Genomic DNA, 20,362 nt, shown 5'->3' on the forward strand with positions numbered 1-20,362 from the left:
CACATAAATCGGCCATAACTCAGCCGATAATATACTACAAGGTCAGGCAGTATTAGGTAGTACGTTTACCAAATCTTGAGTGTACGGGTCAAAAAAAATTATTCTTTCAAGATTTTCCAAAAGTTTAAGGGTACAGAAAAAACTTGGGTCCTTGAGACAAAAAGTTTCAGCATGTCAAATAAGGCAGTGCAGCCTTTAAGGTTTGGTCTTCGGTTATAGAGGCCCCCCTGGTAACAGAAGTACAAACATTTTTGGAGACCTCCTTACTTCCGGTCCTACATCTGCCTATTTAATTTGACAACTCAGTTTTCACGTTGGAGTGATTGATTTTAGTGCTTTTGCCCATTTCTCTTTTAATATTAAATAATAATGTTGTAAATACTAATTAAAAAAGTATGCACATTTTCTTAATTGTAGGATCTCCATTTTTATAACTCCAAAATGTAGGATTAGATAATAATGCAAAATGAGGGGGAAGAATAGGAAGATTATAAAATATATAATAAGGCACATGATTACTAGTGTGGCTAGCTTTGCAACCACACTAACTATATGTATTCATCTGTGTTTATCTGCCCATAACCAAAATGTCCCAGATTCATGTTTCAGACATTGAGAAAAAGTTGACACATATCAGTTGTGTCATGTTATTTCACAGTAATCGCCTTACCATGACTTTCATGATGGTCGTCCTAAAAAAACTAACATCTGATCTGATAACCGCACAAAAATACTGTGATCAAGTTATTCTGTCATTGTTATTAAGCCAGAGCTATCGACATGTTGATCGATCACTGAAACTGAAATTGTTGACTTTCCAATCATTTTGGGGGATTGAAGCCCCATTAAAAAAGTTTGGATTAGGCACTGGCTGCAGGTGTCTCAAAGGTTGGGTTTAAATGAGGCACGGTGGCAGTGACCACAACTATGGAACTCCCCAAGAATACACCTGCAGCTGTGGCTAACGTTCTGATCCAACCGTGAACATTCAGTGTTAAGGAGATGCCATAATACGATGAATGTACTTGGTTTCTAGGACAATCTTCACTGACACAAAACCAACAAATAAACTGACATACATAGACATTTCTTAGCTGGTTTAATCCAAAGCGAGTGCCACTACAATTTAAGTTAAAAACCAAAACAAACCACGCAATAACGGGATACCAATCTTCAAATAGAACCGGACAATGATTGCATGTAATATAATAATAAAAAATAAAACCATTACAATAGGTTGCTCGCCGTTTCACCGGATCTTGACATCCTAATAATAATGATAATGATAAGATTGATAAGAATCCTAATATTATAATGTGGAGGAGGCTTCCAGAGGGGGCGGGGCCTGTCTCGCAGCAAGGGTGAGATGCGGCGGTGCGGCGTCTGATGAGCGCACAGAGACTAGTCGAGCTTCTGGGATGTACATACGATAGATATGGAAATGAACCAAATACTACGCGACTGATCTGTGACAAATCACCGCATGTGAAGACAAAACCCCATACACGGCAGAACACTGGAAATCCTCTGTCCGGCTAGAAGCCATAAAACCGACACCTCTTCCCTCAACATCATCTTGCCAAGTACTCCTGTCAATGCGATTTAGCTTTGCATGAATCCCTCCGTTCTGGCTTGCAGGTTCAGGACAAATCGGGCGGCGTTGAAGAAGGGGATTCTGTGAGCACCTTAAACGCGTCTCCGAGCACCCCGAGCTTTGCTATCAGGATGGCATTAACGATCTGCACAAGATTTACTGATGAATATCAGCTCTTCGAGGAACTGGGAAAGTAAGCACGCATGATTTTTTGTGTTTTTATTTCATTTGCATCATTAGGGCATCATCGATATTGTAGGAAATGTCATCCGGTTATGTAATAGATTGCCTTGGATTAGGACCCGGAATCCGCGATGTTGTAAGAACAGGTGCTGCTGTAAGAACAGGTTCTTGTCCGACATGTTCGCTGGTTTAATCATGGAGCACACAATGCAAATTATATGAATATGCCACATTTCGATGGATCAATAGATGGTTATCGGTAGGCCTACTGAAGCCGATTGAGTCGAAGGCCAGTCCTTTATTGTCGACGACCTTGCTCCTATAAATATTGCTTAACCTAGGCCTATATCTATTTGATTGTTGGGGATCGAACGGATTTGGAGACAGAATCGACGACAGGCCTGTGGCATAATGCAAGCTGCAGCCTTGAGGGCCACCCGAGTACTTCCATAATGTAAATTGAGAATGAGTACGGATGCATCTGGCAGTTTGAAACGCTGAGGTGTTGGACCCTGCGACAGAAATACACATAAGGTAGTCCTACTAGGCCTAATGCGACAGCAAACCTTGCAGTTGGAGATGACAGATTCCACTGCCGACCACCGACGTTAATTATCACAGGCACAGGCATTCCTAACCCTGAGCGACAGAGAGAGAGTGAGGGTAATGGTGGTGGTGGTGGCGGTGGTGGTGGTGGTGAGGGAGCCTGACCTGCAGTCTGTATTTACCACCCTATGGTCAGAGTAAGCCTGCAGCTCCCTGACTTTCAGTTAATGCAAAAAGGCACCCACTCCTCAGTTATAGTGCATACAGTAATATACAAGTACAAGTTGGGAGCTTGAAGTTCTGGAGGCCTTGTTGCAGTGAGGATGGGTGAGAGGTTTGGTCTCCCTCAAGCATACATTTGTCTTGTCGGTGTCACTACACAATTTATTATATTGCTTAAGTATTGCTGTGGTTTTTGCACAGCCATATCACCACACATGAAGTTGAACAAATGGCTCATGTACTGATCACTATTAATAAACATTTATTTTTATATTTGTGACTAAACATAAACTGGGTGAACTGAATGTATAAATGTAAAGATGAAAATAAGTCAATTTAGACAATATTGTTATCTAATGAGAGGATAATGCTGCCTGAAACCATTCATGAATTGGATTTCGATTTTATAAAAAATACTTTTGTTATTCACATTTCTTTCCTGCAACATGGTCACGGTGAGAATGTAATTCTGGGATAGATACCGAAAAACAATGCTGGTCTATCATTTCATATTTATATTTTAAACACACCTTTTAATAACAGTCCTGTTATCGTTTTTGTTACACAAAATTGCACGAAGACTACAATCAAATGTACTTTTCTCTGTCCTATCGATCAATCCTACACCATGATCCGACCAGTCCACTTTAAATGCAGGAAGTTATTTCACTGTTTCTCATACACACAGAGAGAAGTGAAGGATAAACGGGGCAAGGAACGCAGTCCAGTTAGCACATACCCTAGTTGGGTCAGTGGCTTGCCCTGCGCTGCCGTCAGCCATAAGGACACCGTCCTACAGCGTATGAATCTTATGTAATGCTTTAGGGAACATCTCCTCCAAATCCCTTTACATTAGAGCTAAGATGGAACAGTATGCTGCTAAAGCATGTTTAGTAATGCTTAGTAAAAGCTTCAGGAATTTATTATTATCAATTGGAAGAACACAGCTGTGGTGTGCATCTTATCTCACGTTTGGACATGAATACACACATTTACGCACTGAAGTGATATGATAAAGATAGGGAGGGTGCATAGACTATCATCACAACCTTACACTGCACATCCCACGAAGGGACAGCACATTCTATCTCGTATAAATAACATAGTGAGTGAATAAATAAAACCAGTTATCCATTCCCAGTGTAGCATGCTCAGGGATTCTTCAAACTCTGTCAGGTGGATCATCCAGTGTGACTTTATTTGACTGCATACCTGTCAACTCCCGCAACATCTGACACCCTGCCATCCCAAATCCACATTGAGGGGACCAAAGCGCTGTAGTACCCTACACGGCCACATACCCCGCTTTGACAAAGTTCCATAGGCAGGCATGGTAGCATGCGTTCATCTATCCAACATTTAAGATATTGTGCTTCAACATAATTTAAAAAAACGTGATTTTAGAGAAAAGCCATCAGGGAGAAAAAAAACAGAGTAAAGCGGGAACAGCAGAGCAGGAACGGCAGAGCGGCAAGCATCTGGACAGGGTAAGAGCTGCATTGAGTTGCTGGATGGCCGTGTTCGCAGATGTAGCGCATTGCTCCTCTCTCAAACATAGCTGACCCAGTTTCACATGGCTGAGGCCCAGCCTCATACATGTGTTGCACACCCTGGATCTACATGAATGCCACAGATGATAAGGCACCCTGGCCCTGAACACATAAACCCTGCGTTAATTAATTCAGCCTCTTGGTCATGGTGGGCGCCGTTCCTGTGCTGTTGTGTACAGAGGGGTGTTGAGGTGTATTTGTGTGTTTGTGATTTCATGCCTCAATAAATCTTTCTCGATTTGATATTCTTTTACAAATACGAGTGACTTCGACATGGTAGCAAAGGCTTTTCCTAGTGTCTTCCATTGAAACATAACGCCCAGTGAATGGCAAGCAAACATGTGCTTGCACGGAGACGTGCCATCTGAATGGCAGAAGGAGAGCAGCTAAGCCGTGATGCAATATCATAATATACTATCATAAACCAATTGTTTTTCAGAAGGATGAATGGTTGGCGTTGGGGACTTCCAAAACCCTGACTGTCATCAGGATAACATTTCATCGCATCCATTTGACTTGAAACTGGATGTTGAGGCTACAGGAGTGTTGAAAACAAAGTGTTCCTGTCAGAATGCTCTATAGGCCAGTTAACATGTGTGTGTGTGTGTGTGTGTGTGTGTGTGTGTGTTTTTCAGGGGAGCTTTCTCTGTGGTCAGAAGGTGCGTGAAGATCTCCTCTGGACAGGAGTTTGCTGCCAAAATAATCAACACCAAGAAGCTTTCTGCCAGAGGTCGGTACCACACACAGGCATGCACACGCAGACACACTCTCACACACACACACACACACACACACACACACTCTCACACACACACACACACACACACACACACACACACTCACATACACACAAGCACACACACACGTGCAGGCCAACATGTGCCAAGTGACATTGAGTCACGTGAGGATGAGCTGTGAACATTACTGCCCCCAGGAATAGGCTCTGGGGATGAGAGAGTGAGAGAGTGAGATAGTGAGACGGTGTGAGAGAGAGAGAGAGAGAGAGAGAGAGAGAGAGAGAGAGAGAGAGAGAGAGAGATGGACGGATAGAGTTAGATGGTGAGCAAAGAGAGGGAGAGATACGGGTCAGATACATGGGAATCAATAGCATGTAACAGCATAGGAGGGTTAGGGTTGGAAAGAAAGAAAACCAATCATTTGACAGACAGTTTCTTCATTTATATCTGAGTATGGCTGTGTCTGTTTATTTCACTCAATGTGTCCGATAATACCAGGAAACCTCTTGGTTGGTTTTCTCATTTTCTATATCAATCTGTCTTTAAGTCTTTAAGATCATAGCTATTTTCACTGTGCCAATGATGTGTCTGTCAAATTTGAATGAATACACACAGATATATATTTAAGCAATAGATCACGCCAGGCTGTGGTATGTGGTCATTATACCACTGTTAAGGGGCGTTGTCCGGCCCCGACGCGCAGCGGAGGGCTGGCGACCCCCTTCACAGTGGTATAATGAGCACATGCCACTGACTGAAGTGATCTATTGCTTTTATACAACGGTTACTGTTATGGCGAAACGAAAGTCATAGACATACTACATTTAAAAAGAAACCAAGAAAGTCAAAATAGCCGTTTTATTAAATAATACAAAAAAGTAGTCCCTCCTGGCTGCCGCTATGCATCGACGGTCGCTATGCAACACACTTTAGCGTCCCTCCGAGAGAAGGCTCCGATAGAGCTGTTCGCCGGCAATTTATCCTATGGAGCAGTTCACTCGCCGTGTGCCTAAGCTTTCTTTAGTCTCTCCATCGCCTTGCTCACTCCCGGAGTAACAACATTTACACCCTCTCCATCATCCAACATATGTTTTACTTTGTAACTGTTTCTACTTCCAGGCGCGGAGTGATATGCAAACTTTCACAAAATGATCGGGCGTCATAGCAGTTATGTATACGCTCAATATACAACAGTTGGGAACCAATCAGATCGCTGGATTTAGGTCCCCCGTTGTATGAATATATATATATATATATATATATATATATATATATATATATATATATATATATATATATATATAAATATGGAAGCAGGTTGGCTTTGTGAATATATTTGTCTGTGCATAATATCCGCTTAAACATATTATGTTTAAGCGGGCATGCATTTGTCTGTGTGTGTGAGTGGGTGTGTACATTGGGGTGTGAGGTTATATCTGTGCGCGTGCATGCTTATTTTCTTATTGATTCAGGACACTGGCTGGTCTTGTCGTCCCGTGGGCAAATCTCTTGCAAAGCCGACCCAGTTCTTTCAGATCCGTCACAGTAATTGTAGCCCCTGGCCTGGTTGCCTCAGGCTTGGGACACGTGTGCACGAACACACACACACACACACACACACACACACACACATACACACACACACGAACGCATGCATTCACACATGAACCTACAGCCCCCACACACACGCGCACACACACACGGACACACTCACCCATGTCCTACACGCAGACACCCGTCACGCAACACAAATGCACACACACATACAAACATTCTGAGATGCTCCGACACACAAACCAGCATATGTACAATTCTCAGCAAGTCCAAGGAGTCAAGGTTTGGCCACTTGACTCTGAGTGATTTGAGTTCCTAGATATCAGTCTCTGTCTATTGCGATACAATCACTTTCGATATCATGTAGGCCATCGGCAGCCGCTTGGGGAAAGTGCTCCAACAAGCATTTGCATTTGTGTAGGTTTATGATGTGAGGACGCAATTAAGTAGTCAAGCTGACAAGTGCAAACACGTAAGGGGCTCATACAACGGTAAAGGAGGGGCATAGAAACTCAAAACTCTAAGTGGTAGCATAAATATGATTATTGACGTTAACAAGCAGGAACACAAAAGCGTGGCGCTGCTTATTATCCAAACACTGCGTCGCCTCTCATACCAAATCTGTCATCAAGCACAACATTTAAAGAGAGGCAGGGAGACAGGGAGGTGCCAAAGGGAAGTGGAGATGTTGGCATTTCCTCTTTTAATAAAAGAAAGCGTGTGGTTTGGCCCAGTGCGGGTTTTGATCAGGTACCAGCATCCATTCTTTGTGGAACAATTCACCCTAAGCCAGCCCAAAGATATATCCTTCCTCTCTTTTTGTTCTACCCATCACATCTTGTTTCTTGCCCCCCCTCCCAGCTCACATCCAGTCCCCCGCGTAACCTTTACATGCCTCCCTCACCCGCTGGTAGCGCTCCGCCCCTTCTCCCCTCTCTGGAGGGTCTCCTTTGTCCATTTTGCTTTGCAGCCTGTGAGATCGAACGGCTTCCATCCTACTCACACAAACCTCAAACTGCCCCCTCCCTCCCCCCCCTCCTCGCATCACACATCCCCCTCACTGTATCCCTGGGGTCTGCCCCCCATCCCCGCTCTCCATACCTCCACCACGACCATCAGCGCAGTCTATCCCTCTCTCACTTCTGACCTTGTCCGCGCTGAGAGGACATTACAACAGGACTGCAGCTACTGTTTTGTTTTTTGTGTTGATGCTCATTCTTTCATCTTCTTTCTTTTGCGGGATCAATGACTCATAGAACAATATCCATAATGGAAGAGGCACATTACGTTAAGTTAGCACAGCGCTGTGATTTCTTCAAATGGCTCTATGTTTCTGACAAGCGGCCAAGAGATGCTAACGTATTGTTTTTAGAATGACCCGAAATAGAGGAAAGAAACTGTTTGAATTTCTGATGCTATAAGCAGCCAATATTATGATTACTTTTTGACCTAATACATTCTTAGATTGATTCATCGATTGTCAGAATTTGTACTGATCAATTATCTATCAGATTTGCCTTTTAACCTATTTGTGTCAATATTCCTGCCATCTTTCTGGAGTTTCAAGCTTCAGATACATTGAGGTGCTCAAACCTGTGTCAAACATCTCCTGGGCAAAAAATTGCTTGACTTTCGATAGAAAGATGTCTCTCTTCATCTATATGGTCACAGAAGTTGTGATTTAACCCTCCCCTTGCTCTCCTTCCTTGGCCTCTTCCCTCCCCGTCAATGGATCACTTGGGTGGTAATGGACACCTCAGCAACGGGGGATCTGTGTCTCACCCCGTTGCATGCAGCGATAGATTTTCCCTAAAAATACTGCAAGGGGTTATCTCATTGCACAAGCTTGTGCACATTGCTCGCACACACGAGTGTGCATGCACACACGAGGGCGCACGCACACACAGGCATTTATGGGACACACACACATACACACACACACACAAACGCAAACAAACATACATCCACCCGTATACACACACAAACACATGCGCTTTCTCTTTCCTTCCTCTTTCCCTGCCTCGTTCTGGCTTCTTTTCATCTCTCCATCTGTCGCTCCTTTCGCTCCCCTCATGCGTGGGTGGATGCAGGGTGGGGGTGGGGCATGGAGGTCTTCCATTCCAGGCATGCTGCTCCGTCAGATATGGTCTTAGCCTCTTTCCGTGATAAGCCCTGGAATTGCAATGCTGATTCCCTGCTCTTTGGCAAGATCATGACCCTCCACACATCCCCCCCATCTCCCTCTGCTGCACAGAGAGACACAAACAAATACCTACACACACAGCACCCCCCCCCCCCCCAAACACACACACACACACACACACACACACACACACACACACACACACACACACACACACACACACACACACACACACACACACACACACACACACACACACACACAAACACAGTCACTCATACTAGCGTGTGACATTGTTATGTCTATTTCGATGCACGACTGAATGTTAAGAAGCAGACGTGTGCGGGGTAGTACTGAGTACGGTCACTGTGCGGAGTGCTTATAGGTTAATGCTTTGAGAGTTTGATGAGGGGTGTAGGGGGGCTGGGGGGGGGGGGGGCTGGGGGGTGTTGTCAGGGCATTGCAATCCCGCATTTAGCAATCCTGATTATGCAGGATTTCATTAACAGCCGTCAGTGATTGAGATGAACTGAGGCCTAGTAGACAGACAGACAGACAGACAGACAGACAGACAGACAGACAGACAGACAGACAGACAGACAGACAGACAGACAGACAGACAGACAGACAGACAGACAGACAGACAGACAGACAGACAGACAGATAGATAGATAGTGCGGGTGCGTGTGTGTATGTGCCTGGGCATGTGTGTGTGCGCATGTTTGTTACCATTGGGGGAGGGGCGCTGGTGCATGTAAGTATTTCTCTCAGCAGTTGAATATTTGCCCTCTCCACCCCCTATGCAAGTGTCAGTGTGCTGTCACTGTGACTCTGTTTGCTAGCCATCTTTGTCACTTTGCATTTCTCTATGCCAGCCTGGTTTGTTTGGCTCTCTGTGCTTGTTTAAGTGTGCATTTTGAGGGCAGGTTTTTTGTGTGGGTGGTTTAGCACATTTGTGCTTATCTGTGTCTGTGTGCCGTCTGTGTTTGTGTTTTATTCAACCTTTATTTAATCTGGAGTGCATAATAATGGTATACATATATTTTTTTGTAATCCATTTCAAAGGAAAATGGTCGCTCATTGGAAATGGTTAAGTGTCTTTTCGTGTCACCATGGTTCCTGGCTTAGTTCTGCTATATTCATGATTCTGGAAGTAAGATATTGGACAGTTCCTATGGTAACGGGGCATGCTGTTGTTTTAAGATACCTTATCTGAAGGAGTCATGGTAACAGAGATGCTGAAACCTAAACTAACAAGAGAGGCTAAATCTAAATGGGGTGTGTGTGCGTGCATTTATGTGTGTATTTGTTTGTGCATGTGTTTGTGTCTGCATGCCTGTGTTTTTGTACCTTTTGTGCTGACCTTGTAATTTTTTCTCTCACCTTGGCCTTTTCTTGTCTGTCTCTGAAGGCAATCTCTTGTCTCTCTCTTTAAAGGCCTTGACTTGTCTCTATCTGGAGGCCCTTGCCTTGTCTCTCTGAAGGCCTTGTCTTTGTCTCTCTCTGAAGGCCTTGTCTCTCTCCGAAGGCCTTGTCTTGTCTCTCTGAAGGCCTTGTCTCTCTCTGAAGGCCTTGTCTTGTCTCTCTGAAGGAATAGTCTTGTCTCTCTCTGAAGGCCTCGTCTCTCTCTGAAGGCCTTGGCTTGTCTCTCTCTGAAGGGCTTGTCTTGTATCTCTTAAGGAATAGTCTTGTCTCTCTGAAAGGCCTTGTCTCTCTCTGAAGGTCTTGTATAGTATATCTTTGAAGGCCTTGTCTCTCTCTGAAGGCCTTGTCTTGTCTCTCTGAAGGAATAGTCTTGTCTCTCTCTGAAAGCCTTGCCTATCTGAAGGCCTTGTCTCTCTCTGAAGTCCTTGGCTTGTCTCTCTCTGAAGGCCTTGTCTCTCTCTGAAGTCCTTGGCTTGTCTCTCTCTGAAGGCCTTGTCTCTCTGAAGGCAGGGCAGTTGGAGGGGAGAGAGAAGTGGGACTGCTGAAAAGAGAAACGGAGCGATGGATTGATGGGAGGAGGGAGTGAAGGAAAAAGAAGTGGGGATAGATAAATCACATGACACACACTGTGTAGCTCTGGGCTATAAATAAACGTTGGTCACTCACTTACTCACTCACTCTCCTCGCCTAGACGCACACACAAACACAAACACACACACACACACACACACACACACACACACACACACACACACACACACACACACACACACACAGCGACCCACCCACACACAAATGCAAGATGTTTTTTCTCCTCCTCGATATGCTAACCTACCTTGCCAACCAAACGGCTTATTAGTGCACGCCATCCTTCACGAATATGTCTGTAGGTGAGTGTGCGTGTGTGTCTGCGCACGTGTGCTGTGTGTTTGTCTGTATGTGTGTGTGTGTGTGTGCGCGTGCATGCGTGCGTACGGTTTATAAAAAGTAAAGTCAGACTAACTAGGGCATTGTACCTTGCAGAGGAAGCTAGGGCATTCTTAATTAGAGAGCATACTCTCATTCTTCGCTCCTCTCCCTCTCCCTCTCATCTATCCTCACCGTGTGCTTGAGCTCTCTTCAACCTTTTTTCTCCCTAGCCCTGTCTTCTGCTTGTCCTTCTTCTTGTCAGCTCATCATGTCAATTGATTCGACTTACCCTTTAACTCCACATCATCCTCTTTGTACCCCCCCCCCCCTCCCGCTCTCTCTCTGTCTTCCTGTTGTCTGCTTCTTCAGCCCGGCAGTCTGTGCATTCCTCATTTCTTCATTGTCCAGCCTGTGTTTGAAGGTTATGAAGGTTGTCTCTAGACAGCTGCCCATTGATGTCTTATCTCCGTGTTGAGGATTTTAACAGAAAACAACATGTTCAATAAATAAAATCAGAGTTGTAATAAGTACTGCCTAGTTTTTGTGGCTGATTCAGACAACAGGTTCAGACAAACCACAAAATGTGTGAGATATGAAAAGAGAGAGAGAGAGAGAGAAAGAGAGAGAGAGAGAGAGAGAGAGAGAGAGAGAGAGAGAGAGAGAGAGAGAGAGAGAGAGAGAGAGAGAGAGAGAGAGAGAGAGAGAGAGAGAGAGAGATGGAGAGAAGAGGGATAGAGATGGGGGAGAGAGAGAGAGAGAGAGAGAGAGAGAGAGAGAGAGAGAGAGAGAGAGAGAGAGAGAGAGAGAGAGAGAGAGACAGAGAGAGACTCAGAGAGAGAGACACAGAGAGAGACACAGAGAGAGACACAGAGAGAGACAGAGGGAGGGAGAGAGAGAGATGGGGCTGGAGACAGAGAGGGAAAGGGAGAGAGATGGAGAGAGAGAGAGGTGGAGAGAGAGAGAGACAGAGACAGAGAGAGACAGAAACACAGAGAGCGAGAGAGAAAGAGAGATGGGGCTGGAGACAGAGAAGGAAAGGGAGAGAGACAGAGAGAGAGACAGAGATAGAGATCAAGAGAGAGAGAGAGAGAGAGAGAGAGAGAGAGAGAGAGAGAGAGAGAGAGAGAGAGAGAGAGAGAGAGAGAGAGAGAGAGAGAGAGAGAGACATAGAGAGAGAGAGAGAGACAGACAGAGACAGAGAGAGAGATGGGGCTGGAGAGAGAGAGGGAAAGGGAGAGAGAGAGAGAGAGAGAGAGAGAGAGAGAGAGAGAGAGAGAGAGAGAGAGAGAGAGAGAGAGAGAGAGAGAGAGAGAGAGAGAGAGAGAGAGAGAGAGAGAGAGAGAGAGAGAGAGAGAGAGAGAGAGAGGGAGAGAGAGATGCAGAGAGAGAGAGGGTGCTTGTGATAAATGTGAGTTTTTTTGTCCTTGAAACCCTTGTGATACACACTGGGGAGGAGAATCTTTAGTTTCCTCTGAAAGCCTGAGAGTGAGACCGGAATGGGAATGAGAACAAGGAGAGACAGTAGAATGAGAATAGAGTGACAGAGAGCGAGGTGGCGATTAATGGATTTGTTGGGGTGATTGATGATAGATTGAAATAAATTATAAAGTGCAACATGTGTGCAATATTTTTCATTCCATTTCAACGTGGAAATACAACATTTCAGTCACAGTTTCTTCTGTAATTCAGATGATTTAGCAGCTCAAGGGCGTTCACGTTAGCTGAATAAATATTTACCAAGGTGATTCTGTGGGACTTGGATGCGTCAGTGTGAGAACCAAACATGACCACTACGGGAGAAAAATGTCTATTAACGCCTTCAAATGTTACTAAGAACAAAACCGGATCCCACTTCCCCAGAAATAGCACGTACATACCCCATAAACTAGCCACAGTGTGCACATATGTGTAGGTGCTTGTGCTGTACATGTGGCCCATCCCTCCGGACCTGTATGCTTGTTTTCTGTATTTATTGCTGCTCTGCCCTCCAGACCTATTGACACCATGTGTGTGACGCAAGCGGAAGACTTCTTTCTCAAGGAATATTTGGGAGCCTCAGACCTCTGATGTTTGTGGAACAGACAGAGTCCAGGTCATGGGCCCGGGCGTCACCGCTCTTTCCTAGGGCAGTGGACTAGGCATTCTTGAATGATGATCCTTAGAACCGGGGTCTGACAGGGTCTGACAGGGTTCTGCAGGGTTCTACAGGGGCAGAAGCAAGGAGGGAAATGTACGGCGGAGAACCACTGGCAGAGGATGTTACATTCACACCGCTACATCTTTTTAATTAAAGGAGTTAATTAAATTTATTTTTAGGTGTGGTGTAAATCTCAATGTAAACTATGACATGAGTCTGGGCCTGTGCTACTGAAACAATATCTGCTGAGCATATTAATCTCAGTTACTGACTTTCTGTATTTTCTGTCTCTCTGCTTTGAGTTGATCCCTTTTGCTTCCGTGTCATTATTTTCGCCTGCCTTTCCTTTTAATTCCTGCTATTCGTCTGGTCCGAATTGATCCATAACTGCCCAATATCCATAATTTTTATGCATGAACCCATCAACCCAAGCAGGAGTTGGTTGTTTTAGACTTCTGCCAACCAATGTAAAACATTCAGCACAGTCAATTGTTTTTCCCCAATAAACTATTTTTCATGCTTTTTGTTCTATTTCCTGTTTACTAAGGAGGATAGCTTTTGTGGTGGTGTACTGTAACAGCACTTCCGACTCTAATTACGCTAAAAACACTTCTTACATTTATTAAACACGTAGAGATATACTTACACTATTTCATTCATCTCATGGTCTTGGTGAGGGTGTATATTTGCAAACAAATGACAGACTTTGACCATATGTTATGTATGTGCCATGAAAATTGCAGACAGGGGACAGGTTGACCATAGATAGAAAACCAACCTTGCACAAAAGTCTCATGGCGCAACGCATTTAATGAAAGAAAGTTTACCTTATACTCATTGCTCTGCAGAAGGCAAAGACACACACACACACACACACACACACACACACACACACACACACACACACACACACACACACACACACACACACACACACACACACACACACACAGAGATCATCCTCTGCTGCAGTGCGGTTGCAGACCCCATATACTTGAAACTGACGGGCATCGAGAGAGAGAGAGAGAGAGAGAGAAAGAGAGAGAGAGAGAGAGAGAGAGAGAGAGAGAGAGAGAGAGAGAGAGAGAGAGAGAGAGAGAGAGAGAGAGAGAGAGAGAGAGAGAGAGAGAGAGAGAGAGGCACAGAGAGTGACAGAGAGAGACAGAGAGGTGACATGTAACCATGGTGGAGTGGTTTGGACTGTCTTAAAATGACCTATAGAGGGAAGGGGAAGGTTCCAGGGCACTTGCATTTGGCCATAGGGAGCTAAATGAGCTATATTACACAGTTGAACCGCAACATACAATCAGGGTAGGGCAGGGTAGTGCAGTGGCCATGGTGTTTGACTGGTGTATGGCTACTCCATTCAATCTACAATGTCCATCGGAGATTGTAGAGAAAGATGCCTGATCCCTACCTGCTGCTACATCACACCCCTGACCCATGACAAGCTGATTCATGGTGGGGTTAAGTTGGACATGGGGGACAACAACCAATGAGAGTTTGATAGCCCTTTTTTGGTTTAACATGCACTTCACCCTGCCCCTTTGAAAATAAAAGTGATGGCTGGCTGTATATATCCTGTCTAAGGAAGTGTCAAAAACAGGTTTATGAATCCAGGAAAATATAAAACCTTAAACTAATGTAAACCAACAGTCAGACAATCAGCGGAGAGCTGGTGAACACAGGCCCGGCAGGCGTAGCATGCAGAGGCTGACTGGCATCAATGTAAATTTGTCTGGACAGTCAAGTTGGTTTTACATTAAGAGAATATGCAGACTTTGGCTTACTCAGTTTGAACCACGTAAGCCTAAAACTCCCATCTGACATGGTGGGGAGGCTGAGGCTTAGAGAACCTTTCACTTCCATAGAAACACAGACAGATCACTGATGTACAGTATACACACACCAGAGGCCCACAAACGCATGCACACCCACACACGCACACACCCACACACAAAGGAGTCGTGAAGTAATATGCCAGGCTGGTCACGGCCTATTGTTGACACTTGAACTTGAAAGGTGGAGCAGATTATAAGTATTATAAGTATTATAATTGCCAGATGACTGTGGTCAAATGGAAAGCAATGTAGGAGTTCCCCCAAACAGAAACATGATGACAATCAATTTCAGCTGGAATTTACATTTAGGGCATTTAGCTAGTACATTTGTCAGAAGTATACTATTGTATATTGTATTGTATACTAACTATACTATTGGTAAACTATTGCCATTAAAATAAATGGTTTTGTCAAAAGGAATGTTCAGCATTATAAATATATTACTAATATGCCATGATCTATATTCAGGCTCCTTTTAAGGGTTCCATATAGACAACTCAACAGGCCAATCTGGTCATTTATTTAAAGCTCACGGTATGATCTGAATCGTGTAATCTTCTGGAGTGCTAGTAACCTGTAGCCATCCAAGTCTGTAGGTGTCTAGAGCTGGCTTGTGTGTGTGTGTGTGTGTGTGTGTGTGTGTGTGTGTGTGTGTGTGTGTGTGTGTGTGTGTGTGTGTGTGTGTGTGTGTGTGTGTGTGTGTGTGTGTGTGTGTGTGTGAGGTAGTGCTCGATTCGTCAGTGGTGGACATTTGCATGCAAGGCTGGTTCCACTGCAGAGGAGAGGCGAGGCCTGGATCTGTGATTGGTGCAGTAGTTGCTAGACAACAGATGTCCAGTGGGCTGGGAGGGGTGGCTACCTGTGGAGGCAGAGAGTAGGTGTAGGAAGGAACAGGGTTGAAAGAGAGGAGAGACCGTGAACAGCGAATGGACGATGGGGAAGTGTGTATGTGTGTGTTTATATTTTGCAGAGGAGGGCAGATATGGGAACAATTTTATTGAAAAGGAAAAGAGAAATAAGAAAATGTATATGCTTTGAAACTGATCAAATGCAAAATGATGCATTTAATTAGTAAAAAAACTAAGAGGCACAAAACCTGTATGCGCACATATCCAGGGGGGCTGCTGTAATTGAAACCATAGCAGGGTCAGTAATAGTAGAGGGTGTAGAACTAAGCAAAGTGAAGGCCCAAAGAGGCTCGAAAGGTTTGAACTACCAATTTCTAATTAATATTATCCGACAAACAAGATAAAGAGGGCAAAGTAATAAAAGCCCTAACTAATTCCTAGAAAAAATAAATTCATCTAATAAACCCTAGAGCAAACCAGGCCAGTGCTGGCTTGTGGATTACACAAGGCCAGATCAATCAAACACAGAGCACAGAACAAAGGACAGGGAGAACTAAATAGGCTCTAAACAGCTGAGGGACATTACTAATCAACACATGACATGACCAATGCCGGAGACAGGACGACTCGTAATGGAAGCTAGAGGTGAGGGAACAGTGAGCATGACAGGACTGCCCCTCTGATGCATGGCTCCTGACGGTCCATCACAGTCCATCCTCAGGGGAGGTGAGGGCTGAGGGAGAAGGGAAACCTGACCCAGGTCACCTCAACACCACTCTCTGGTTGAAGACGACACGCTGTGGATGGAGGCCTCAGGATAGGCTGACAGAGGCCACAATGGGGGTACAAAACACCTCCCAGAACCTGGAGGTGATCTTGAGCTCTGTCCTGAGCTAGGCGATAGAATCAGAAGATGTGCTGGACGATCGGCCAGGCTGTTCTTTGGGCTGATGGGAGCTTGGGGAAAGGGAGGAAGTGTGTGGCTTTCAATTAGAATAGTATTGAGTCCTACGGAAGGGGGCGAGCACAATTAAAATGAGAGAAATCCTTATGGGAACAGGGGCTGTATGGGTAGGGGATCGATGTGCCCATAGGGGATTATGGCAAGTTCTTGTTCTGGTCATACTTGGGACAGGCATGGGTGTTTGCATTGGCCAGAGCTGCCTCCTCTGGAAGGGTAGTATTTTCGAGGCTCCAGGATAAATGGTAAGGCAGGGATCAGTGAGCCCATTGGAGTCATGGTGAGGGGCTTCCCTTACCAATGTCTCAATACCCGGGAAATGCAGTGCTGATAAACGGCAATAATGGGTATGTTCCTCCTCTGAGGTATCAAACTGTCGGGATAGGGTGTCAGTTTTGGGATTCTTTGATCCAGGGCAGTATGCAAACTGAAGCACTCCTCAAGGTGTGTGAAGAACAGCGCCCATCTGTTCTGGAGAAAGTTGAAAAAATTTGGTGTCCTGGCTGCACACCAAGTTTTTGTGGTTTGTCCATATTATGAAGGGGTGGATAAACCACTGCAGCCAGGGCCTCCATACCTCTAGGGCTAGCTTAGCCGCCGGGGTGCCAGGTTGCAACATCATAGTTGTGCTCAGCAGGGGTCCAACTCCCCATCTGTCTGTTTGAATCTCTGTTTCTCAGCTTGTGCAGTCTGACTACCCACAATGCATAGTGCGTATGCATATGCACAATGCAGCACTCATACACCGGTGCATGTACTTGCAGTATCTTTCTTGCATTATTTATTTTTACTTAGTACACGGTGAAGAAGAGATTTCTCTATTTACATTTTTTCAGAGAAGTTGGATCATGTAAATAACCACACGCTACCCCATATTCAAATATGTGAACACCCACTTCAGTACTTGCTGTCTGGTGTGGAATGCCTGGAGGCCTTGTTTCTGGTTGGGTCAGAATACTACTGAAAGTGTCAACAAGTTACAACAGAGGAGGAAGTGGCAACAAAACCTACCCCCCCCCCCCCCCCCCCCCCCCCCCCCCCGATTTAAGCTGAAAACAGACTCCACTTTCCTTTTGCTTAGCTGTTTTTCATCTCCCATGCATTGCTCTCCGTTTCCTCTCTCTGTTCTCTCCGTCTGGAAGCATCGCTGAAGGGCTTATCTCTGGGGGGCAGATAACAGAGGCAAAATCCCTCTTAGGGTGCTTCAACATCAGGGACCCAGGCCTGGATTCGAGTACACTTGCCCCAAAAGTCTGACTTGTTTGGTCAAGCTTGAACACTGTGTACAGTACTCAAGTGTGGATCAGTGAACCATGTCCGAGTCCACCTGACAAGGTGGTCTTGAGTACCGGTCATGTGTACTCGGTAACGGTTTGCATCAAGTGTCAATGCAAACTGTACCTAAACACTGCATATCTGCGCATGCACGTAGCACGTACCTTTCTCAACCTCTGAACTGCACGGCCATAGCTGATGAAGAATAGTGCGAAGGTCTCTATTGAATTGGTTTGGGATCTTGCGATTGCCACACTTTCTACACTGGAGTGACAACATAAACAATGAAAAGTGTACTCTTTTTCTTCTTCTTTGTGTTTATTGGCAGATCGCAACCCAACTAAGGGCATACCGCCACCTACTGTATCGGACCGTGTAGATAGGCAAGTGTGCTCGGGTACGGAACAACATTACTTTGAAGGGGCATGGATATCTCGTCACTCATTTTTTTTGCGGCATACAATGCATTTCAAATGTCTCTCGCTCATGCTCTCTCTTTCTCTATCACATTGTCCTTCTTTTATTGGATATTATGTTGCCCTTAGGTTGGCAAACACAACTGTTTGTTGTGTTTGCCACAAAAAATGCCAAAAATTCCATAAAAACCCAACCTAATTAATGCTAGCCCATGCCGGAGGAACAGGGGGGTTGGGGTTCTAGGAAGTGCTGGGATTGTGTACCTTTAGCCAAGGTTTTCAGTCCCCTCCTAGGGCCAAGAAACAAGCGGCATGTATATGCAGTATGATTGAGTCATGGATCATTCTATATCTTTTTAATTGCCAAGATCTCCATGAAACGGTGAAGCGATCAATGAGGCAAGGCTCACGAGTCAACTCTGTTAAAAAGCCATTTCATATAAAGTGGCATATTTATTTTATTTTATTTTATATTTATTAGTCAAATAGCTGATTTGAACCTGGAAATCTTTTGGACTTCTATGGCTGTCCAAAAGAGGGCAGAAGGCTTAATCCAGACACAGAGCCGTAGAGTTGCTTTGGTTAGCAGAATCCACTCTATGAATACATTACACTTAAACATTTGTGTCACCACACTAGAGATGTCTTTTGCTGCTGTGGTATGTTTTTATGTATCTTTAGAAAATTATCAAACACACCAAAGGTAGAGAACACCAGATAGTCCTGGTGCCTCTTTTTGCTGTGTGCCGTGCAGATAAAATCAGAGAGAGTGTGCTGTTGAAAGATGGCCCAACCATGCTGTTTGCACCTGGACCCAGCGGGCCATGTTCCGCCTCCAACGGCCAAACGTGACACTGATAACTAGCTGCATATTTGATAGTCTCCGTTAATATCACCCTTTCAACCGCAATGCTGTAGGCAGACATGCTTTTATTTTGTCATGCTAGTTGCAACAGCATCACTTATAATGACTCTCTTTATTACACCCTGAATGTTCTCTCTGGGATGAATAAATTACATTGTATCTTCAATATGTTAAACATATTTTAGTTACATATTATTTTCAACATACTTAAAGTTTAGTCAATACTTTCCAGTATGTGAGACAGTGAATCAGCTGAATCAAATGATCTCACGTCTCATGTTAAAAATAATTACACTTGTTTTAACTTTCTAACAATATAAGTGCTTTGCTGACTATATTTATAACAATAGTAGTACAAGGAGTGGATGTAAAAGGACAAATAAGTGGACTTGTGTTTGATGTTGAGAGGACCGTATAGTCAATTCTCCTGTTTCATCTATCTTCCTGGCTTATTTGTTGTCATGGTTTCATGTCACTAATAGCATTATTCCTCAGTCTATCATTTCCCAGATATCTTTTATTCAGTTACGTTATATGTCATGATTTTACCCAATAACTGACATGCATTGCGGATATGCTATTTCTTCTATTCCTGTGACCTAATTTCAAGAGAGGGTACCATTCAAGCAACAATCTTGTTATGCCTTAGCTTATCAATATCTACCATCCAGTAAAGTCATACACAATCAGATCAAACATGCCTCTGTTGAACATTAGGGGAAAATTACAAGATTCAATTATTTTAGGATGTAAAAGCAGTTTGTTGGTGACTATCTGTCCTTTCAACCTTTTGGCTGCTAGCTTAAAATCTCTTCGCACAGTGCTTTGGTTCCTCACCAACCCTGACTGTATATATGTCACATGAATATGGGCGTTTCAGGTCACACACAGAGGCTGTATTTCAACTAACCCCTCATTATCCTATTCCTTGTGTCCCCCTCAGATCATCAGAAGTTGGAGAGAGAGGCAAGGATTTGCCGTTTACTCAAACACCCCAACATTGGTAAGCTCCGCAGCTCTCTCACAGAACCTTCTTATCGACGTTGCCCAGCATTAACATTGTCACAAGACTTACCTTGATAGTGATCATCTGACTGTATTTAGGTTTAGCATTAAGAAGTCACTGTCACTACGTCTTCAGTAATTTAAAAGCATT

General features: G+C 44.4%; 1 protein-coding gene across 20 annotated transcripts in view; it reads left to right on the top strand.

Annotated features, from left to right (window-relative positions):
* The first annotated feature begins 1,353 nt into the window (after window positions 1–1,353).
* The window catches only part of LOC115540711 (calcium/calmodulin-dependent protein kinase type II delta 2 chain), a 42,642-nt gene continuing 23,633 nt past the window's right edge, over window positions 1,354–20,362 (top strand). For 11 of the 20 annotated variants that reach the window (XM_030352217.1, XM_030352219.1, XM_030352224.1 and 8 more), the window contains exons 1-4: window positions 1,354–1,787; window positions 4,731–4,825; window positions 18,254–18,322; window positions 20,150–20,209. In XM_030352217.1, the coding sequence (XP_030208077.1) occupies window positions 1,726–1,787; window positions 4,731–4,825; window positions 18,254–18,322; window positions 20,150–20,209 (286 nt within the window). In that variant the 5' untranslated portion in view covers window positions 1,354–1,725. The remainder of the gene's footprint in view (window positions 1,788–4,730; window positions 4,826–18,253; window positions 18,323–20,149; window positions 20,210–20,362) is intronic. The other 9 variants (XM_030352222.1, XM_030352230.1, XM_030352233.1 and 6 more) reach the window with 1 other exon arrangement.

Source organism: Gadus morhua, chromosome 3 (assembly GCF_902167405.1).
Source record: "Gadus morhua chromosome 3, gadMor3.0, whole genome shotgun sequence".
Classification (NCBI taxonomy): domain Eukaryota; kingdom Metazoa; phylum Chordata; class Actinopteri; order Gadiformes; family Gadidae; genus Gadus; species Gadus morhua.